This window comes from Macaca nemestrina, chromosome 6 (genome assembly GCF_043159975.1).
Source record: "Macaca nemestrina isolate mMacNem1 chromosome 6, mMacNem.hap1, whole genome shotgun sequence".
Classification (NCBI taxonomy): domain Eukaryota; kingdom Metazoa; phylum Chordata; class Mammalia; order Primates; family Cercopithecidae; genus Macaca; species Macaca nemestrina.
In genome coordinates, this window is record NC_092130.1 from 23306664 (window position 1) to 23330239 (window position 23576).

General features: G+C 44.2%; 1 protein-coding gene across 3 annotated transcripts in view; it reads left to right on the forward strand.

Moving 5' to 3' along the window:
- The first annotated feature begins 10232 nt into the window (after positions 1-10232).
- The window catches only part of LOC105482378 (hepatitis A virus cellular receptor 1), a 41156-nt gene continuing 27812 nt past the window's right edge, over positions 10233-23576 (forward strand). Inside the window, exons 1-2 of one of the 3 annotated variants that reach the window (XM_011742430.3) lie at positions 10233-10507; positions 21317-21374. In XM_011742430.3, the coding sequence (XP_011740732.2) occupies positions 21329-21374 (46 nt within the window). In that variant the 5' untranslated portion in view covers positions 10233-10507; positions 21317-21328. Of the gene's footprint in view, positions 10508-18892; positions 18957-20495; positions 20740-21316; positions 21375-23576 lie in introns of those variants that run through there. The other 2 variants (XM_011742429.3, XM_011742428.3) reach the window with 2 other exon arrangements.

Here is a 23576-nt window from a genome sequence, read left to right on the forward strand (position 1 = left end):
ATTGGATGTGTGGTTTGCTCTTAGAAATGCCTTAGGATTTTTCTTCCAGAGCTGCCCACAGAAAGCCCACAGGCTCTGAAAAGGGGGAGAGTCCCCGATCTTTTTAGACTGAAAAAAGTAAAGTCGACTGTGTTTTATCTGCCCATCACTTCTAGATTTAGAATTCCTAAGGCAGAAATTCCAAGCAGGTCAATTGCTCAGTAATCGATTCAGATAACATCAAATCAATTTACATAAATGAAAATTGTTTTCTTTTTTTAATGTTATGAGCGAATGTATATATGGAAATCACTTATTGAATTTTTGTTTTTATTAATTTTATTCATTCTGCAGTCATGTGGATAAATTTTTAAACAGGTACAATTTACATACAATAAAATGCTCTCTTTTTTTCCTTTTTTCTTTGAGACAGAGTTTCTCTCTGTCTCTGAGGCTAGAGTGCAGTGGCTAATTTCTGTATTTTAGTATAGACAGGGTTTTGCCGTGTTGGCCAGGTTGGTCTCAAACTCCTGGCCTCAAGTGATCTGCCCACCTTGGCCTCCCAAAGTGCTGGGATTACAGTCATGAGCCACCACGCCTGGCCAAAATGTTCTCATTTTAAGCAGACAATTTAAATTACGCAAATAGGCCAGGCGCGGTGGCTCATGCCTATAATCCCTGCACTTTGGGAGGCCGAGGTGGGAGGATCACCTGAGGTCAGGAGTTCGAGACCAACCTGGCCAACATGATGAAACCCTGTCTCTACTAAAAATACAAAAATTAGCTGGGCGTGGTGGCAGGCGACTGTAATCCCAGCTACTCGGGAGGCTGAGGCAGGAGAACTTCTTGAACTCAGGAGGTGGAGGTTGCAGTGAGCTGAGATCGTACCATTGCACTCCAGCCTGGGGGACAAAAGCGAGACTTCATCTCAAAAAAAATACATAAATAAATAAATAAAATAAATTCCACAAATATACACCTATGTTAATACCACCCCAAGCAAGATATAAAACATTTCCACCATCTCGAAATATATTTGGAAGTTCAAAGGGTCCTCCTGTCTACTTCCAATGATAATGTATTGATTTAAAAAATTAAACTGAACACAAATTAATTTTGTCTCCTGATTTCTATTGAAAAAGTCTGGATGCTTCTAGAGATAAGTAGAGATGCCCTAGAGCAGTCACTTTTAAGATTTTCTATCATCATTTTCTGGAACTCAGTTGGAAAGTGGGACAAAGGAGAGAGGCAGCTACCCAGTTGGCTGGGAGGTTCTTAAGCTTTAGGAGGGCTTGGATTTTGCTTGATTTTTAGTGGAAAAGCGGTGCAAGGGAGAGTATCAATCAGAAATGTTAATTTTAGGCTTCTATTAGGTTGGTGCAAAAAGTACTGCAGTTTTTGCCATCGAAAGTAATGGCAAAAACCGTAATAACTTTCGCACCAACCTAATAGAGCCTCTGTATCTTTTCCTCAGCCATATAGACTGCATTTGCAAAGGTTATTCCAAGTCACTCACCTACTCATAGTCATGAATCTCTTGTGAATTAACATTCCAATTTCTTCTGCTTAAGGTGTGACTCTTTTTACAAAAAGAGCAGTGAGATTGAAGAAAATAAAAGGCTATTTAAACTATTCACATGTGGTGGTGGTGGTATGAGCTCATCTATTTAAATGTGCATATTATTATTATTACTTAATTTTAATTTTTTTTTTGAGACAGAGTCTTGCTTTATCACCCAGGCTGGAGTGCAGTGGTGGGATTCGGCTCACCGTATCCTCCACCTCCTGGGTTCAAGCATTTCTCCTGCCTCAGCCTCCTAAGTAGCTGGGATTACAGGCACGTGCCACCCCACGCCCAGCTAATTTTTGTATTTTTAGTAGAGACGGGATTTCACCATGCTGGTCAGGGTGGTCTCTAACTCCTGACTTTGTGATCCGCCTGCCTAGACCTCCCAAAGTGCTGGGATTACAGGCATGAGCCACTGCACCTGGCCGTGAAATTAATTTTAAGAATATATTTTATTTAACTCCATTCATCTAAACTGTTATCATTACAACATGGAATAAAGATAAAAATAATTAATGAGGGCTGGGCGTGATGGTGTACACCTGTGATCCCAGCACTTTGGGAGCCTGAGATGAGCAGACTGCTTGAATCCAGGAGTTTGAGACCAGCCTAGGCAGCATGGCAAAACCCCATCTCTACAAAAATACAAAAATTAGCCTGGTATGGTGATATGTGCCTCTAGTTTCAGCTACCTGAGCGACTGAGAGGTAGGAGGATTGCTTGAGCCTGGGAGGTCAAGGTTGCAGTGAGCCAAGATCGCGCCATTGCACTCCAACCTTGGTGACACAGGAAGACCCTGTCTCAAAAAAGAAAATGGGGGAGAGAGTTTATGTTCTTTCATTGTAAGTTTTCAGAATTCAGTAAAAATTCAGTGTGCACTTTACGTTTAAAGCACATCTCAGTTCTGACTAGCTGCATTTTAAGTGCTCAGTAGCGACGTGGGGCTAGTGGCTACGGTATTAGACAGCGCAGATCTGCACCATTCTCTATTCTCACTCTCTCTCTCTCTCATTTATTTATTATTATTATTTTTTGAGACGGAGTCTCCCTCTGTTGCCCAGGCTGGAGTGCAATGGTGCGATCTTGGCTCTCTGCAATCTTTGCCTACCAGGTTCAGGTGATTCTCCTGTCTCAGCCTCCCAAGTAGTTGGAATTACAGGCACCTGCCATCACACCTGGATAATTTTTATATTTTTAGCAGGGACAGGGTTTCAACATGTTGGCCAGGCTGGTCTCAAACTCCTGACCTCAAGTGATCCTCCCACCTCGGCTTCCTAAAGTGCTGGTATTACAGGCGTGAGTCACTGCACCTGGCCCTGTTTTTTAAAAATAGAGATGGGGGTCTCACTATGTTGCTTAGGATGGCCTTTAACTCCTGGGCTCAAGCAGTTCTCCCACCTCAGCCTCTTAAAATACTGAGATTGCATAGTAGCTCTTGGGTAGAAGTTAAAAAAACCAAACCAAAACCAGAACCTCCAAAAATAACAAAGTGCTGGATTACAGGCATGAGTCACAGTGAACCACGATGCCCAGTCTCTCTCTCTCTCACACACACACATACACACAAACAAATATAGGTTGTAACGTACTTTTTTTTTTTTTTTTTTAAGAGATGGGGCCTCACCCTATCACCCAGGCTGGAGTGCAGTGGCGCGATCTCGGCTCACTGCAAGCTCCGCCTCCTGGGTTCACACCATTCTCCTGCCTCAGCCTCCCGAGTAGCTGGGACCACAGGCACCCGCCACCGCACCCAGCTAATTTTTTGTATTTTTAGAAGAGGCGGGGTTTCACTGTGTTCGTCAGGATGGTCTCGATCTCCTGACCTTGTGATCCGCCTGCCTTGGCCTCCCGAAGTGCTGGAATTACAGGTGTGAGCCACTGAGCCCGGCCTTTTTTTTTTTTTTTTTTTACTATTTGTAGAAGGCTATTAGTCTACGTCAGAATATTTGGGAGAATACCTTTTACTTAGATAGCTATATAGTATTGAGTAGAATAAATATATATGTTCTATTAAATCATTTCCCTATTGAAAGATATTTATTGTCTTTCTCTGTTTCAAATAAGGCTACAAGGAACATCCTTTATACAAAAACTTACGTGCATTTGTGTATTTTCAAGGTATAGAGTTCTAGATATAGAATTGCTTTGTCAAAGGTTATGATGCTGGTAGAAGCATTATGACTATAAAACAGTAATATATATTTTAAACCAATATGCCAGCAAGTGTATAGCTAAATATATACCATCTGTTTCAAGGTAATCATTTTAGAAAACCACATTTTAATTCCAACATGTTCCTTCACTAAAAGTAATTTGATTTTGCTTTTTGAAATTTGACTTAAAAACCAGTTTAAGCTAAAAACTCTAGGTCAAGTGACTGTCATGAGGCTTGCTCTTTTGTTATTTTTATTTTTTGAGGCAAGATCTTGCTCTATCACTCAGGCTGGAGTGCAGGGGCTTGATCATGGCTTACTGCAACCTCCACCTCCTGGGCTCAGGTTCAATCCTCCAGCCTCAGCCTCGTAAGTAGCTGAGACTACAGGTACTCACCACCATGCCTGGCTAATTTCTGTATTTTTTTGTAAAGACAGGGTTTGCCATGTTGGCCAGGCTTGTCCTGAACTCCTAAACTCAAGTAATCCACTCACCTCGGCTTCCAAAAGTGCTGGGATTACAGGTGTGAGCCACCGGGCCTAACCTGTAATCAGAGTTATTTTTGTCTCTCATTCATCTGTTTCTTTCTTTCCTCCCTTCTCTCTTTCCTTCCTTCCTTCCTTCCTTCCCTCCTTCCTTCCTTCCTTCCTTCCTTCCTTCCTTCCTTCCTTCCTTCCTTCCTTCCTTCCTTCCTTCCTTCCTTCCTTCCTTCCTTCCTTCCTTCCTTCCTTCCTTCCATTTGTCCATGGATCCATTCAAGAAATGGCTTTCTAATTGGTAGCCACCTAGTCCACTTTTGCTCTCTTGGTAGTTCATTCTCTTCACACAGTAGCCTAAGTATTTTCTTTTTCGTTTTCATTTTTCTTTTTTTTTTTTTTTGACAAAGTCTCACTCTGTCTCCTAGGCTGAAGTGTAGTGGCACCATCTCTGCTCACTGCAAGCTACGCCTCCCAGGTTCAAGCGATTCTCCTGCCTCAGCCTCCTGAATAACTGGGACTACAGGCACACACCTCCATACCCAGCTAATTTTTGTATTTTTAGTAGAGATGGTGTTTCACTATGTTGGCCAGGCTGGTCTCGTACTCCTGACCTCGTGATCTGCCTGCCTAGGCCTTCCAAAGTGTTGGGATTACAGGCGTGAGCCACCGTGCCTGTCGTTCTTTTTCTTTCTTAAATCATTAACTGGATTCAATTACTCTTATTTAAAACCTTTCAATAGCTTGCCATTGAACTGAAATTCTGCTGACCTCACCAACCACTCCTTACTCTCTGTTTCAGCCACACTGATGTTTCTGCTTCTAGAACAGCCCAAGTTCTTTCTGATTCCAACCCCTTTTCAACGGCCATTTCCTCTCTTCGGAATACTTCTCTCAGACTGTAAAAACTTCCCCTTTATCATCTTTTGGTTTCTAGTTTAAATTTCTTTTTTTTTTTTCTTTTTAATTTTACTTACTTATTTTTGAGACGGAGTCTTGCTCTGTCACCCAGGCTGGAATGCAGTGGCGCGATCTCAGCTCACTGCAACCTCCTCCTCCTGGGTTCAAGAGCGATTCTCTCCCTCAGCCTCCCGAGTAGCTGGGACTACAGGTGCACCTCGCCATGCCCGGCTAATTTTTTTTTTTTTTTGTATTTTTAATAGAGATGGGGTTTCCCCGTGTTGCCCAGGCTGGTCTCAAACTCCTTGCCTCAAGTGATCTGCCCGCCTCGGCCTCCCCAAGTGCTGGAATTACAGGTGTGAGCCACTGTGCCCAGCCTAAATTTCATCTAAGAGCGTTTCCCCAACCACCAAATCTAAGTAACTATCTTCCCATCTCTAATTCAGTTTATTTCCTACATAGCTTGTTCCAATCTAAAATTCTCTTGCTTAGATTTTTCTATGTGTGTGATCTATCCACCCCAACCCTCAACTGGAAAGTAAACTCTATCATTCATGTCCTATCCCAGGGGCCTAGTACAATGCTTGGCTCACTGCGGGTGTGGAATAAGTATCTGTAGACTAAATGAATGAATGAACATATGCCTGCTGTATTGCAGACACAAGCTGTGACACAGGCACCACAAAAAGGTTTACGTTTTTCCTTCCAGGAAGTCCGAATATAGCAGGGCAGCCTGATCCCCAAGAATATAGTTATAATAAAAGGCAATAAACCTATAGCAGACCCACACGCTGATTCTGAATGATACAGAAAAGGGCTTTTTGGTGATGTCTTTAAATAAAAATTTCTGGAAATACAAATCCTTAGCTTTACCACTTGCCTAACTTAACTCTGTAAAACTGCAAATGAGTCTCATAGAATAAGGTTGCCTGGCACATAGCAAGTGTTCAGTAAATATAAATGGGTGAATGCATAAAGTGACAGAGGTGACGCAGATTCTAACAGCAGTCCCTGAAATAAATATACATAGTTGACTCTTGAACAATATGGGGGCTAGTGGCACCAATCCCCTGTGCAGTTGAAAATATGCATATAACTTTTTTTTCTCTCTCTCTTTTTGAGATAATCTCACTCTCTTGCTCAGGCTGGAGTGCAGTGGCATGATCACTGCTTACTGCAGGCTTGACCTCCCTGGGCTCAAGCAATTTTTCCCACCTCACCCTCTTTAGTAGCTGAAACTATAGGTGTGTGTCACCATGCCTGGCTAATTTTTGCTTTTTTTATAGAGATAGGGTTTTGCCATGTTGCCGAGGCTGGTCTTAAACACCTAGGCTCAAGTGATCTTCCTGCCTTGGCCTCCCAAAGTGCTGGGACTACAGGCATGAACCATTGTGCCCAGGCTGCATATAACTTTTGACTCTCCAAAAAATTTGCTAACAGCCTACTGTTGACAGGAAGCCTTACAGATAATGTAAACAGCCTATTAAAACACATTTTTGTATATTATATATATTATATGCTATATTCTTAAAGTAAGCTAGAGAAAAGAAAATATTACTAAGAAATCCTCTGGAAGATGAAATATATTTACTGTTCATTATCAGGATCATCCTCATCATCTTTCCACTGAGTAAACTCAATGTGAAGGAGGAGGAGGAAGGGGAGGAGTCGGTCTTGCTGTCCTAGAGGGAGTAGAGGTGAAAGACGTAGAGATGGAAGGTGAGGCAGGAAAGGCAGGCACACTTGGTATAACTTTTATTGAAAAAACTCTGCGAATAAGTGGACCCTTGCAGTTCGAAGCCATGTTGTTCAAGGGTCAACTATAGTGAGCCAATGTATTTTCTTTGTAGAAGAACATGTGCTTTGTGGTGTAGTGCTTCTATGTTTATTAAAGCATTATTTCATAATCTTCCGTTTTTCTAGATGCTTGGTGATGTCCAAGTCTAGCTTCTGGCAACTTCAGTTGCTATCTTTTCTCTCTGTCTTTCTGGGTTAAAGAAAAGGATGATTGTAGTTAGGCTGTGAAAAAGGAGGCTACTCAGGAGGTTGAGGTGGGAGAATTGATTGAGCCCAGGAAGTCGAGGCCACAGTGAGCCATGTTTGTGTCACTGCACTCCACCCTGGGTGACAGACAAATACCCTGTCTCAGAAAAAAAAAAAGAACTCTACTTTTGCAAGAATGTACAGTTTTGGGATTGGGTTTTGCTTTTTGTTGTTGTTGTTAAAACACTTTGCATGCATTATAGTATATAAACAGTACATAGTTTATAGTATATAAACAGTATATAAACAGTAAACAGTTTATAGTATATAAACAGTACATAGTATATAAACAAGAATGTAAAATACTGAAATGGTACATAAATGGCTGGGCACGGTGGCTCACACCTGTAATCCCAGCACTTTGAGAAGCCAAGGTGGGCGGATCACCTGAGGTCGGGAGTTTGAGACTAGCCTGATCACATGGAGAAACCCCGTCTCTACTAAAAATACAAAATTAGCCGGGTTGCGGCAGAGGTTTCGGTGAGGTGAGATCGTGCTATGGCACTCCAGCCTAGGCAACAAGAGTGAAACTCCATCTCAAAACAAACAAATAAATATATAGCCTCAAACTGAAAGTTCCTCTTTTCTCAGCCTGCTTCTCTACCAGATAGGATATGCTGACCTGACTAGTTTCGTAGATTCTTTCCCGTAACTTTTCCACATAGGTACATATGCATATATACATACATATGCTGTCATTTCATTGTAGTGTTTTTGCAAAAATGGATTCCTATAAAATAGGTGGTGGTGGTGGTGGTGGTGGTGGTTGTGTGTGCGTGTGTGTTTTAAATTGTGTTTTCCTCTCACCTCAGCCTCTCAAGTATCTGGGACTACAGGCACACGCCACCACACTCAGCTAATTTTTGTTTATTTTTCGTAGATGCAAAGTCTCACTGCATTGCCCTGGTTGGTCTCAAACTCCTGGACTCAGTGATCTTCCCATCTCAGCCTCCTAAAGTGCTGAGATAACAGGCAGGAGCCACCGTGTTGTTGTTTTTGATCTAATATTTCCTTTTTTTGTTTGTTTTTGTATTTTTTTGAGACAGGGTCTCCCTCTGTCACCCAGGCTGGAGTGCAGTGGTGCAATCACAGCTCACTGCAGCCTCAACCTGTTGGGCTCAAGCGATCCTCCTGCCTCCGCCTCTCTAGTAGCTGGGACTACAGACACATGCCACCATGCCCGGCCTAATTTAATATTTCCTGGAAATACTTCTTTTCTTTTTCTTTTTAAACAGAGTCTCATTCTGTCACCCAGGCTGTAGTGTAGTGGTGCAATCTTGGCTCATTGCAACCTTGCCTCCTGGGTTCAAACAATTTTTGTGGCTCAGCCTTCAGAGTAACTGGAATTACAGTCATGTGGCACAACTGCTGGCTATTTTTCTTCTTTTTTTTAGTAGTGTCTAAAATACTAAATACTGGCCGGGCCCAGTGGCTCATACCTGTAATCCCAGCACTTTGGAAGGCTGAGGTGGGTGGAACACCTGAGATTAGGAGTTAGAGACCAGCCTGGCCAACATGGTGAAACCCCATCTTTACTAAAAATATTAAAATTAGCCAGTGTGGTGGCAAAAGCCTGTAGTTCCAGCTACTTGGGAGGCTGAGGCAGGAGAATCGCTTGAACCTGGGAGGCAGAGGTTGTAGTGAGCCGAAATTGTGTCACTGCACTCCAGCCTAGGTGACAGAGTTAGACTTCGTCTCAAAAATAAATAAAATAAAATAAAATAAAATAAAATACTAAATACTAAGTTCATCATGTTGGCCAGGCTGGACTCGAACTCTTGGTTTCAAGTGATCCTCCCACCTTAGCCTCCAAAGTTCTGGGATTACAGATGTGAACCACCGCACCCAGCCATATGTTTTGAAAATATTTCTATATCTAAGTTCCCAATAAAAAGTTGGCATTTTATTAACATATATCATTATTAAGCAGAATCAACATTTTTAAAAGCCACAATGCCTACCACTAGCACAATGTTTTGATAGAACTCAGCATACATTTTATATAGTCGTTACTTAATGTCATAGGCAGTTCAACACGGTGTCCAGGTCCTGTGGTGGTCTTGGTTTGGGAGTGTACAGAGTTCTTTAAAAAAACTTCTCTAATCCCATCTGGTAAAAGCTGCATGCCACAACCTACGGTGAATTCATTTTCGACAAAGGTGCCAAGAACATGCACCTTGTTCTTGGGGGTGAGAATGCTTAATGGGTTAAAAAAAAATAGAAAGAATGAATAAGAAGGCTGGGCATGGTGGCTCACACGCATAATTGCAGAACTTTAGGAGGCCAAGGTGGGACGAGTGCTTGAGCTACTCAGGAGACTGAGGCAGAAGGATCGCTTGAGCTGGGGTAGTCAAGGCTGCAGTGAACCATGAATGTGCCACTGCACTCCAGCTTGGGCAACAGAACAAGACCCTGTCTCAATAAATAAATAAATAAATAAATAAAAGAAAGAAAGAAAGAAAGAAAGAAAAATCAAAATGTTCCATTCTTTGCATGGGGTGCTCAATAAATATTTATTGAAGTACTGTTTGTTGTGTAACAAGAACAGTGGAATAGGAAAAGTTAACCTGGCTTTTACTTCTGCCTCTGCCTCCAGTGGCTTCTATGGGTCCCACACTCTATTCTACTGTTTGGACCTTGGTTTATTCACTATAAATTGAGGAAACTTGGCCTCAGGTAGTTTAAAGTCCTTTCCTGCACCAGCGTTCACAAAGTCTGTATCATTTTTCAATCCTGGAGTCTGACCTAACATCCAGATCTTGGCTGAATCTTTAAAAATAGCCCAGCAGAGTGTGGTGGCTCCCGCCTGTAATCCCAGAACTTTGGGAGGTCAAGGAGGGTGGATCACTGGAGGTGAGGAGTTAGCGACCAGCCTGGCCAACATGGTGAAACCCCGACTCTACTAAAAATACAAAAATTAGCCAGGCATGGTAGTGAGTGCCTGTAGTCCCAGCTACTTGGGAGGCTGAGGCAGGAGAATCGCTGGAACCTGGGAGGCGGAGGTTGCAGTGAGCGGAGATTGCACCACTGCACTCCAACCTGGGCGACAGAGCAAGACTGTCTCAAAAAAACAAAACAAAACAAAACAAAACAAAAAAACCCAAAAAACAAAACAAAACCAATGCCCAGTAGAGAACAAGTACTGTAACAATCTCCCTGTAATCTGTTTAAATTTGTAAGTGGATCAAGTCCAGTAAAAAGATCAGCCAACTGGAGAAATGTAACATTCAAACGTGCTTCCCAGTATTCTTATGTGAGGGTGTGGCAAAGAGATAAAGAATGGAATTCTGGGTGAATGTAGTCTTAATCTAGAAAGATCTTTGGAGGAGGGCTACAAACAGACCAGGAGGAGGGAGGAGAAGCTGGAAAATTGCCTTCTAACTAACTGGTAAGTGCGGTCTTCTGGAAACTTATGACAAAGAGAAAACCAGGATATAGTTGCTTGGACTTTCGTAGTTTTATATGAGAGGTAAGGACAATAATGATTGAGCCAAGAAATTAGGGGAAATTTACACAAAATAGAGTTTTTTGGATTTCCTGAGAAATTGACTTTTATTTAAATGGAATCATGGACTGCAATAGCGGCCTTATTTAAACTTTACCTGGGCAAGTTTAGTGAGAGAAATAGGACAAAGAAATAAAACTGCAGAAAATTGTGTGGTACATTTGTGTCAAGCCGTATTTATTCAGGCTGACTGGAAACTGTGACTTTAGGTGCAACACATACTTTTGGTGAGCCTCTCCTTTTCTGTAAAATGGGTATTATGCAATAATGTGGAACTGCTGAGGGCATAGCTCTGTTAGTAGTTTTATGATTTGTAAAGTAAAAATATTAGAGGGCGTGGTGGCTCATGCCTGTAATCCCAATGCGCTGGGAGGCTGAAGCAGGGGGATTGCTTGAACCCAGGAATCCGAGACCAGCCTAGGTAACACAGTGAGATCTATCTGAAAAATAATAGAAAAATTTGCTGAGTGTGGTGGAACATGCTTGCAGTCTCAGTTACTGGAGAGGCTGAGGCAGGAGGAGGATTGAGCCTGGGAGGTGGAGGATGAAGTGAGCCATAAAAGTGTCTCAAAAAAAATTGTAAAAAAAAATCCATATAAAGATAATGTTCAGTAAAGCAGAAACTTAGTACTGGCTGCTGACTTTTGTGACAGTCTTGCTTTGTCACACAGGCTGGAGTGCGGTGGCTCATTCATAGCTCACTGTAACCTTGAACTCCTGAGCCCAAGCTATCCTCCCACCCCAACCTCCTGAGTAGCTGGGACTACTCGAGTGCATCACCATGCCCAGCTAATTTTTACAACTTTTTTTGTAGAGATATGGTTTCACTATGTTGCCTAGGCTGGTCTCAAACTTCTAGGCTCAAGCGATCCACTTGCCTTGGCCTCCCAAAGGGCTGGGCCTACAGGCGTGAGCCACAGCACCCAGCCTTGCTGCTGACTTTTTGTTTTGTTTTGTTTTGTTTTGTTTTGTTTTTTTGACAGTCTTGCTCTGTTGCCCAGGCTGGGGTGCAGTGGCTCCATCTCAACTCACTACAACCTCTGCCTCCCGGGTTCAAGCGATTCTCCTGCCTCAGCCTCCTGAGTAGTTGGGACTACAGGCGCCTGCTACCATGCCTGACTAATTTTTTTTTTTTATGTTTAGGAGAGACAGGGTTTCACCATGTTGGCCAGGCTGGTCTGGAACTCCTGACCTCAAGTGATCTGTCTACCTCGGCCTCCCAAAGTGCTGGGATTACACGCCCTCCTGTTTTGTTTTGTTTTGAGAAAGGGTCTTGCTCACCGGGCATGGTGGCTCATGCCTGTAATCCCAACACTTTGGGAGGCCGAGGTGGGCAGATCACCTGAGGCTGGGAGATGGAGACCATCCTGGCTAACATGGTGAAACCCTATCTCTACTAAAAATACAAAAAATTAGTTGTGCATGGTGGCACATGCCTGTAATCCCAGCTACTTGGGAAGCTGACACAGGAGAATTGCTCTAACCCGGGAGGTAGAGGTTGCAGTGGGCCGAGATCGAGCCATTGCACTCCAGCCTGGGCAACAACAGCGAAACTCCATCTCAAAAAATAAAAATAAAGAAAAGAAAAAGAGAGAGAGAGAGAGAGAGAGAGAGAGAGAGAGAGAGAGAGATAGAGAAAGGGTCTTGCTCTGCTGCCCAGGCTGGAATGCAGTGGTACAATCACAGCTCCTTGCAGCCTTGACCCAGGCTCAATTGGTCCTTCAACCTCAGCCTTCCAAATACTTGAGACCACACACTTGTGCAATCATGCACAGCTAATTTTTTTTTTTTTTTCATAGAGATGGGGACTCATTCTGTTGCTCAGGCTGGGTTTCTGATTTTTGAAGGTTTGTAGTAGTTTCATGTGTTAGAAATTATTAAGCTTGCAAAGATTAGTGAGTATAAGCAATTCGGTTTGTTTGGAACTTTGTGAGGCTTAGAGTGACAGGGTGTGACCAGCCTGGGAAGGTGGGCAGCTTTTAGAGTATGGACTTTGCCTTAAAGGCACTGGCAAATGCCTTTGAAGGGGAAATGATGTTTAGAGAAATACTTGGGAAGATTAAGAAGTTATCTGCTGATATGTGTCCTCTTCGTTCCCCATTGCCTGCAGCTGCAGGTAGCTACAGAGCATCAACCTCATGACCTCCTACTTCCAGTGATAACCTGAGTGCTGCCAGGTGGTGGAACATTTGTCCCTACTTCATTTGCTCTCCTAAAGCTGTCTTCAAATTCCCCAAACCTCTTCCCCATCCTTACTGCTAACTTTTTTTTTTTTTTGAGACGGAGTTTTGATCTTGTTGCCCAGACTGGAGTGCAATGGTGCAATCTCAGTTTACTACAACCTCCGCCTTCTGAGTTCAAGTGATTCTCATGCCTCAGCCTCCCGAGTAGCTGGGATTACAGGCATGTACCACTATGCCCGGCTAATTTTGTATTTTTAGTAGAGACGGGGTTTCTCTGTGTTGGTCAGGCTGGTCTTGAACTCCTGACTTCTGGTGATCCGCCCGCCTCGGCCTCCCAAAGTGCTGGGATTACAGGCGTGAGCCACTGCGCCCGGCCCTTACTGCTAACTTTTAACTGTTTCCTACTTCACTGAGGAAGCAGTCAACCTGGAGCTTCCCCAGACATACGTGCTTGCTTAGCGTGTGCACCAACAAGATATTCCTGGTTGTGAATTAGAACCTTCTAATTGGGCAAAGGATCACACTCTTCTGTTGACTTGTTGCCCCAGCAAATTTTCCCTTTCTTCCTCTTGATTGTCTCCAGATCATACAAACATGGTGTTATTTTTATCACTTAAAAAAACACCCAGGATTTTCTCCTTCCATTTTTGCAAAACTCTTTTTTTTTTTTTTTTTGAAGACAGGGACTCACAGGATGTAGTGCTACCGTATCTCACTGCAGCCTCAAACTCCTGGGCTCAAGTCATCCCTCCCCGTTAGCCTCCCAAATGGCTGAGACTATAGGCACTCATGTCCAACTACTTTTTTCAGTGCAAACTCCTTGAAAGCGTTCCCTGTATTCAATTATCTCCTGATTTTCCTCCTTGTAATCTTTTTACTGCAGTATAAAGTACTGTGCTCACTGATAATCTCCAGCTTGCTCAGTCTATGACAAATCTTATCCCTTTCCTTTGCAGCATTTGACTCATGATTGCTGCCTGTTCTTTGATGCATTTGCTTCACTTGGCTTCCAGGACCTTTTTGCTTTTTCTCTTACTTCCTTGGGCTGCTTCCATTTCTGTGTTGGTGCCTCTTCCACCTCAGCCTTTAAAATTTTTTTTTCAATTAATTATTATTATTATTATTATTATTATTATTATTATTATTATTTTGAGATGGAGTCTTGCTCTGTCACCCAAGTTGGAGTGCAGTGGCATGATCTCGGCTTATTGCGACCTCTGCCTCCCAGGTTCAAGCAATTCTCCTGCCTCAGCCTCCTGAGTAGCTGGGATTACAGGCATGCGCCACCACGCCGGCTAATTTTTGTATTTTTAGTAGAGACGGAGTTTCACCATGTTGGCCAGGCTGGCCTGGAGCTCCCGACCTCAAATGATCAGCCCACCTTGGCCTCCCAAAGTGCTAAGATTGCAGGCGTGAGTCACCACGCCCGGCCTTAAAATTTATTTTTATGTAGAGATGGTGTTTCACCACGTTGGCCAGGCTGGCCTGGAACTCCTGACCTTAAGTTATCAGCCTGCCCTGGTCTCCCAAAGTGTTTTGATTACCGGCATGAGTCAACATGCTTGGCCCCATTTTAACCTTTTAATGCTGGAAGGCCCCAGGACCTAGTCCTTAGCATCAAGCATTCCTTTGAATCTCATCCTTTGAATTCCTACCTCATTCAGGCTCCTGGCTTTAAAATACCGTTTCTAAGCCAATAACTCGTAACTGCATCTTTAGTTCAGACCTCCCTCCTGAACTCCAGCAGTCTCCACATGGGTCTAAGACATGTCAAACTCAACATACTTAAAACCCTGAATATTTCCTCTAAAACCTGTGGTCATGCAGGGTTTTTTTTTTTTTTTTTTTTTTTTTGAGACAGAGTCTTGCTATGTTGCCCAGGCTAGAGTGCAGTGTCATGATCTTGGCTCACTCCAACCTCTGCCTCCTGGGTTCAATCAATTCTCCTGCTTCAGCCTCCTGAGTAGCTGGGATTACAGGCACCCACCACCATGCCTGGCTAATTTTTTGTATTTTTAGTAGAGACAGGGTTTTGCCATGTTGGCCAGGTTGGTCTTGAATTCCTGACCTCAGGTGATCCGCCCGCTTTGACCTCCCAAGGTGTTAGGATTACAGGTGCGAGCCACTGAGCCCAGCCTTTGCAGCTTTCCTTGTCTCAATTGGTTAGCACCTCCAGCTGTTCCAGTGGCTCAGGCCGAAACCCTTGGAGTCATCTTAGGCCCTTTCTCCTCATATCCTACAGGAAATCCTGTTTCCTCCACCTTCTCCACCTCCTTGGCTCAAGCCATTCTCCTGCCTCAGCCTCCTCCTGAGTAGCTGGGACTACAAGTTGCATGCCAGCATGCCTGGCTAATTTTTCTTCTTCTTTTTCTTTTTTTTGTAGAAATGAGGTCTCGCTATGTTGCCCTGGCTGGTCTGAGCTCCTGGGCTCAAGCAATCCTCCCACCTTGGCCTCCCAAAGTCCCGGGATTACAGCTGTGAGCCATCACATCTGGCTACTCTAGCTTGAGCGAGGAAAGTTCATTGACCACTTCCACTGCTAACCCATCTCTTCTGGAATCTTGCCATAGTCTCCTGATAGGTCTCCCTGCTTCTCAATCTAGCAGCCACAGTGGTCCTTGTCAAACGAAGTTAGATCTTATCACCCTATGCCCCTGCAGTGGTGCTTCCTTTCATGTGGGGTGAAAGCCTATGTCCTCAGAAAATGGTTCCTAAGCCCCACGTGTTTGTGCTGTGCCCTCACTCCTCTGTGATCCCTGTCCCTCGCTCAGTTGCAGTCACGCTGGCCTCTCTTGCTCTATGAACACACCAGGCACCCTCCTGCTTTAGGACCTTTGCCCTTCCTGCCTGTCTCCATGGAAAGATTTTCCTGTCTTGGCTAACTCCCTTGTTCTTTGTCTTAGTTCAAATAATCAACTTCTTGGTGAAAGTAGTAGACACGATTCAAACCTGACCACCTTAAAATTGCAACTCAGCGCCTCCTCAACCCTCCACTCCCAACCACCTTCACCCTGCTTTTGCGTATCCTTTTGCCTTTTTTGCATTAGCATTCATCAACTTGTAATCTGCTGATAAATTACATTTTAGTGATGTTTTAAAAATCTGTATATTTATTTTTCAGTTAAATGTAAGTTACATGAGGCCGGGCGTGGTGGCTCACGCCTATAATCCCAGCACTTTGGGAGGCCGAGGCAGGTGGATCACTTGAGGTCAGGAGTTCGTGACCAGCCTGTCTAATATGGTAAAACCCCGTCTCTACTAATATTACAAAAATTAGCTGGTGTGGTGGTGCATGCCTATAATCCCAGCTTCTTGGGAGGCTGAGGCAGGAGAATCGCTTGAACCCGGGAGGCAGAGGTTGCAGTGAGCTGAGATCGTGCCATTGCCCTCCAGCCTGGGCAACAAGAGCGAAACTCCATCTTAAAAAAAAAAAAAAGGTAAGTTACATGAGGCCAGGGGTCTTTGGTTCATTGGTACATTCCAGAAAAATAGGATCATTTCTAACATATTGCAGATCATCAACAAATAATTGTTAAACGAGTACACTTTTGGTATTTTTATAGTTTTTCTTTTCTTTTTTTTTGAGACAGAATGTCGCTCTGTCACCCAGGCTGGAATGCAGTGGTGTGATCTCAGCTCACTGCAGCCTTCATCTCTCAGGTTCAAGCGATTTTCTTGCCTCAGCCTCCCTAGTATCTGAGACTACAGGCATGAGCCACCATGCCTGGCTAATTTTTGTAGTTTTAGTAGAGACAGGAGTTTGCCATGTTGGCCAGGCTGGTCTTGAAGTCCTGACCTCAAGTGATCTTCCTGCCTTGGCCTCCCAAAGTGCTGGGATTGCAGGTGTGAGCCACCATGCCTGGCCTTTTATATGTTTTCTATGGTAAACATAGGTACCTTGTAATTTTTATATCTTTGTAAAAGATATATAAAAAAGAAGCATCATATTACTTGTTATGAAATCAGAGGAGTAAGTGAAGGAAAATAACTAGCTTAGGGCAGTGGGCAGGGCAGGAAGAGAAGGGAAAGGTAGGAAGACAGTTTTGGAGGGAATTGCAGAAGTTTGGATTATAGAGGCCTAATATAAAGTGATGGGGATGAGGGAGAGCCTTACAGGTACAATGACGTGGAGTTGGTGAGTCCGTAGTCGTGGAGGGGGCCTAAGAAGATCTTGCTGTGGTGAAAGCATGGGGAATATGAGCAGCTGAAGTGTCTTGCAGGAGGCCGGAGCTGGAGGTAAGATGTGCGCTGAGATAGCAGGGAAGTAATGGTGGTTGCAGGAAAGAACAGTGAATTATTTTCCTTTCTGAGTTCTTTCTCTTTTTTTGAGACAGGGAGTCAGTCTGTTGTCCAGGCTGGAGTGCAGTGGCACGATCTCGGCTCACTGCAACCTCCGCCTCCCAGGTTCAAGCAATTCTCCTGCCTCAGCCTCCCGAGTAGCTGGGATTACCGGCACCTGCCACCACGCCCAGCCCATGTTCTGAATCATTTCAATTCACTGCCATTAATCTTGGTTTACACAGATGCAGCTCTCTAGTGAGCAGCTGGAAATTCAGCTTTGGTGCCAAAGTATTGTCACCTCCAGCTTTACCCCACAACTGGGATGCATCCTTCAGGGGGTCATGAAGTTTGCCCTAAAGAGTAGTGATTCATGGAGGTTGTATAGCTCATAAAAAAAAAAACCCACTGTGCTATATTATTTGGGAGTCTTTAGAACACAGGCATCTCTCATGGGAGATGGTCGTGTGTCAGAAAATTCAATCCTATGGAATGTACAGTTAAGTAACATCTCAGATTCTTGGCTCTCTCTGGCTCATTTCCTCTACTTGAAACACCCTCCACCCATTCTTCTCACATGTAACTTTTTAAGAAATTCTTCTCACCCTCCACACCCCATCGTCAAAATGAATGGTGTTTCTCTATGGGTTTGTGTTTCCATTTGTTTATCTGTTCAATTAATAACTTTGTTTTTTTTTAAGAAGTCTTACTCTGTGGCCCAGGCCAGAGTGCAGTGGCATGATCTCGGCTCACGACAACCTCCGCCTCTCGGGTTCAGGTGATTCTCCTCTCTCAGCCTCCTGAGTAGCTGGGATTACAGGCACCTGCAACCATGCCTGGCTAATTTTTGCATTTTTAGTAGAGATGGGGTTTCACCATGTTGGCCAGGCTGGTTTGGAACTCCTGACCTCAAGTGATCCTCCTGCCTCAGCCTCCTTTGGGAGGATTACAGGTGTGAGCAACCATGCCCGGTCTCAAGTAATACTTAAATTGCCTTAAAGGAGTTTATAGTCTGGAGTTGGGTGCCATGCAACACAGTCGCTATGTGTGACAATTTAAATTTTATTTTTTTATTTTTAATTAATTTATTTTTTTGAAAGCTCTGTCATCTAAGGCTTGAGTGTAGTGGTGCCATCTCAACTCCCCGAAGACTGTCTCCTGGGCTCAAGCGATCCGAAATTTTAATTAAAATGAAATTAAATAAAAAATTTTAAGCCAGGCATGGCGGCTCACACCTGTAATCCCAGCACTTTTGGAAGCTGAGGTGAGGGGATCACTTGAGGCCGGGAGTTTGAGCCCAGCCTGGCCAACATGGTAAAACCCCGCATCTGCTAAAAATACAAAAATTAGCCAGGCATGGTGGCGTACGTCTGTAGTCCCAGCTACTCAGAAGACTGCGGCAAGAGAATCGCTTAAACCCAGGAGATGGAGGTTGCACTGAGCCGAGTTGTGACACTGCACTCCAGCCTGGGTGACACAGTCAGACTCTGTCTTGGGAAAAAAAACAAAAAAAAATTAAAAATGCCTTCATTGCCCTAGCCACATTTCAAGTGCTTAATAGTTATATGTGGCTAGTGGCTGCTGTAGTGCACGACACACAGAACAACTCCGTTACCAATATTCTACTGGAGACAGACTCGATCCTATGGAATTCAAATTCAAATCCTATGGAATTGTACAGTTATGTAACATCTCAGAGCCTTAGCTCCGTATCCCTGTCTTGACTCTCTTTGGTTCATCAGTTCCAGAATAACTCCGTTACCAGAATAACTCCATTACCAAAATTCTACTGGGCAGCACTCTACAGGAGGGACTATAGTCAGACACCACATATACTGCACATACAGATAAAATGGAATAAGGGAAATAAGGTAATAATAGTAAGAGGGACTGCTTGGCTACTTTAGATTGAAGGACCAGTGAAATGTCCAGGGAGGTAACATTCAAGCCAGGATAAAAATGAAAAGGAAAAAAGTGAAAATGGTGGGACCGGGGAGCTAGATGGAGAACACAGCCATGGAAAAGGTCTTAGGGTTGAGGCAAGTTGGAAAGAAAGCTCTAGTGGCTGGGGCTGAGTCAGCAGGGGAGAAAGTGGTAGAAGAAATCTATGGGGTAGGTCAGGGCCAGATCGCCAGGGCTTCAGTAATTTGAGTAAAGATTTAGGAATTATTATTATTAGTTTTTCTGAGAGAGGTATGAGAGGGTTATAAGTGGGGGAATGATGTAATCTGATTATATATTTACCTTTACCTCACTCATCCTGATTTCATTAGTTGCTTACTTGCCCATGTCCCTGCCCAATTGCACAATTCTGGATTTTTCACGTCCTTAGTATATTGAGTCATGTCCCATCAACTCAATGTGTTAGTAATGACTGGTTGAATTGAATTAGCTTAATTTTTTGTTAAATCTTTTTTTTCCTTAAGAAACAGGGTCTTGCTCTGTCACCCAGGCTGGTATGCAGTGGCACAATCATAGCCTCCAACTGCTGGGCTCAAAAAATCCTCCTGCCTCAGCCTCCTGAGTAGCTGGGACTACAGTCATGTACACCAGGCCTGACTATTATTTTTTGTTTCTTGTTTTTTTTGCAGAGAGGGAGTCTTGCTATGTTGCCCAGGTTGGTCTCAAACTCCTGACCTCAGGTGATCCACTCGCCTTGGCCTCCCAAAGTGTTGGGATTACAGGCGTGAGCTACTGTGCCTGGCAAGAAATGAATTTTTATTTTTATTTTTGAGATGGAGTTTTGCTCTTGTCACCCAGGCTAGAGTGCAATGGCTTGATCTCACTGCAACCTCCACCTTCCAGGTTCAAGCAATTCTTCTGCCTCAGCCTCCTAAGTATCTGGGATTACAGGCGCCCGCCACCACGCCCAGCTAATGTTTGTATTTTTAGTAGAGACGGGGTTTCACCACGTTAGCCAGGCTGGTCTTGAACTCCTGACCTCAGGTGATTGGCCTACCTCGGCCTCCCAAAGTGCTGGGGTTACAGGGGCAAGCCACCGCGCCTGGTCAAGAAATGAATTTTTAAACGCTGCCATACAAAACGCTTGTAGGCCAAATAGTGTCTGGGTCACCAGTTAGTAGCATCGGACATCATGTCAAGAGTACAGAGGCTGCTGGCTGCTGGAGTCAGGGGTTCCCACTCCTGGGAGCCTGCGACCCATGGCCACAGTAAACCAAGACCACTTCCTCATGAACCCTGTCATGAGATGCAAGATACAGAGCACCACTGCCTCCTTGGAAGTTACCGAAATCTCAGACCGGAAGAGGAGTTAATGAAGTACTAGGCGAGCTTACTTACGTTTGCGTGGTTTAATGATTAAGAGCAGAAGTCAACAGCCTGATTTAACGCATGTGGGTGCTTGACACAGAGCCTGCTATATAGTATTCCCCAAAAACCTTAGCTAGTGCTATTAGTGCCTACGTAGGTTTAGTTTTCGAAGTTCTTCTGTGGCCCTTTTTGCTTATTATATCAATCCTTGGTGGGAGACAGAGGAAACATTTTTAGTGCTATTTTACAACTGAGGAAATAGAGGTTTGAAGAGAACTCAGGAAGGCTCAGGGTTATCCAGCATTGTGAGTGACAGAGCTTGGATCTGAACGTTAAGTCTGCTCCAGACTTCTGTTTCCTGAAGCTTTCTCTTGAAATCCCATGGTAAGGAGCTTCAGTCTCAATCACGCTGTCCACGGGCATGGAAGGTTAGGCACAGTGATTCATATTCACTGTCAATTCCTCTTGCTAATGGCAAACTTGGCAATGTCACTGTTAAGGCTGGGGATGAATCGTTGTAGCCACTGAGCAGGAAAAGCCCCACGTCCACCAGAGGCCCAGTTTACTCTGAAAAGCAAGTGCAGCTCCGCCACTGGAAGGCTGGCCTTTGCTCTTGTGCTGCCATTGAGCCACGCTGGTTCTCTGCTTCCAGTTTCCTTTTTGTTTGTTCCCCGATCCCCTGTATCAGGACCAGGAGTCAGTTTGGAGCCTATGTGTGGGGAAGAAGCTGGGAAGTCAGGGGCTGTTTCTGTGGACCGCTTTCCTGGTCCTTTGGAAGGCACAGAGCTCTTAGCCGCAGGGAACTAACAGAGCGTGGAAGCTGTTGTATGTGGTCTCTCATTTCCATCAGAGCAGGCTCATAGGAATCATCCAAAGATAAGTTGCAATCTGAGAATTAGGACTTGATCAGATACCATCTGGTGGGGTGTACCAACCAGCCTGTCTGCTCATTTTCCTTCAGGCTGATCCTATAATGCATCCTCAAGTGGTCATCTTAAGCCTCATCCTACATCTGGCAGGTAAGTGAGTAGGTGCCCTGGGCGGGAAGAAGAGAATAGAGGGGGTTTAGAAGCCCAGAGAATGGGGTAGGGGAAGGGGAGGGGATGGTGGTGGTGGATGAAAGTAGATGTTCTTTGTGCACTGTTGTATGGCTATGAATTAACCAGTGAGCAGGACCAGAATAGAGTTTTAGGCCAAAGAAATTGCTTAACTGCTATGAATTACAATATTCATGGCTAAATGAACAAGGCAAGATGCAGCACAGTGTGTCACATGCTGCCATTTGTGTTTAAACAAAAAGGGACTGGTTAGATGTATATGCATAGACACATGTGTATAGGAAATAGTGACAGTGGGTACTGCGGGATGGGGGCGGAGGGTGGGAGGTGGAGGGAGGGTTAATCTTTATTGTATTCTTTTGTGCCATTCTATTTTTTCAGCCACATTCAATTCTTTCCTTCCTTCCTTCCTTCCTTCCTTCCTTCCTTCCTTCCTTCCTTCCTTCCTTCCTTCCTTCCTTCCTTCCTTTTCTTTCTCTCTCTCTCTCTTCATGAGGTCTCACTCTGGAGTGCAGTTGGGGAATCTTTTTTTTTTTTTTTGAGACAGAGTCTCACTGTGTTGCCCAGGCTAGAGTGCAGTGGCGCGATCTTGGCTCACTGCAACCTCCACCCTCTAGGTTCAAGCAATTCTCTCTCAGTCTCCTGAGTAGCTGGGATTACAGGTACCTGCCACCACTCCCAGCTAATTTTTTTGTATTTTTAGTAGAGACAAGCTTTCACCATCTTGACCAAGCTGATCTTGCACTCCTGACCTTGTGATCCACCTGTCTTGGCCTCCCAAAGTGCTGGGATTCCAGGTGTGAGTCACCGCGCCTGGCCTAGCTGGGCAATCTTGATTCACTGCAGCCTCCACCTCCTGGGCTCAAGTGATCCTCCCACCTGAGTCTCCCAAAGTGCTGGGATTATAGGCATGAGCCACCACACCTGGCCTAAGTATTTTATTTTGAAATAAACACTTTAATTCAAAACATTCTATGAGATAAGGAAAGATTGAAATAGGCATATCCTAAATTTTAAACACAAATTTCTGGAGTGATATGTGCCTTTGGGATTATGGGGGAAAGATAACCTCTCATTATATACTTCTATAACCAAATTGTAATAGCATGCATTATATGTGTAATCCAAAAAAAAAAAAAAAATGATACTAGTATTAGGCAAAAGTAAATAAGAATTTATTGGCGGCCAGGCGTGGTGGCTCACTCCTGTAATCCCAGCACTTTGGGAGGCTGAGGTGGGAGGATCATGAGGTCAGGAGATCGAGACCATTCTGGCTAACATGGTGAAACCCCACCTCTACTAAAAATACAAAAAATTAGCCAGGCGTGGTGGCGGGCACCTGTAGTCCCAGCTACTCAGGAGGCTGAGGCAGGAGAATGGCGTGAACCCAGGAGGTGGAGCTTGCAGTGAGCCGAGATCGCACCACTGCACTCCAGCCTGGGTGACAGCGAGACTCCGTCTCAAAAAATAAATAAATAAATAAATAAATAAATAAATAAATAAATAACTCAGCACTTTGGGAGGCCGAGGTGGGAGGATCACAGGTTCAGGAGTTCAAGATCAGCTTGGCCAAGATGGTGAAACCTTGTTTCTACTAAAAATACAAAAAATAATTTCTTTTTTTTTTTTTGAGACGGAGTCTCCCTCTGTTGTCCAGACTGGAGGGCAATGTGCAATGGCATGATCTCACTCACTGCAACCTCTGCCTCCCAGGTTCAAGAGATCCTCCTGCCTCAGCCTCCCGAGTAGCTGGGATTACAGGCACGCACCACCACGTCCAGCTACTTTTTTTTGTATTTTTTTTTTTTTCAGTAGAGACAGGGCTTCGCTATGTTGGCCAGGCTGGTCTGGAGCCCCTGACCTGAAGTGATCTGCCCGCCTTGGCCTCCCAAACTGCTGGGATTACAGGCGTAAGCTGCTGTGCCTGGACTAAGTTTTGTATTTTTAGTAGAGACAGGGTTTCACCATGTTGGCCAGGCTGGTCTCGAACTCCTGACCTCCAGTGATCCGCCTGCCTCAACCTTCCAAAGTGCTGGGATTACAGGCATGAGCCACCGTGCCTGGCTGAAAATTAAAATTTGAAATGTAAATGCAAATTAAAAAAAAAAAACGACTTATTTTCTCTTTCCTTTTCTTTCTGGACATAAGGTCTTGCTCTGTCAT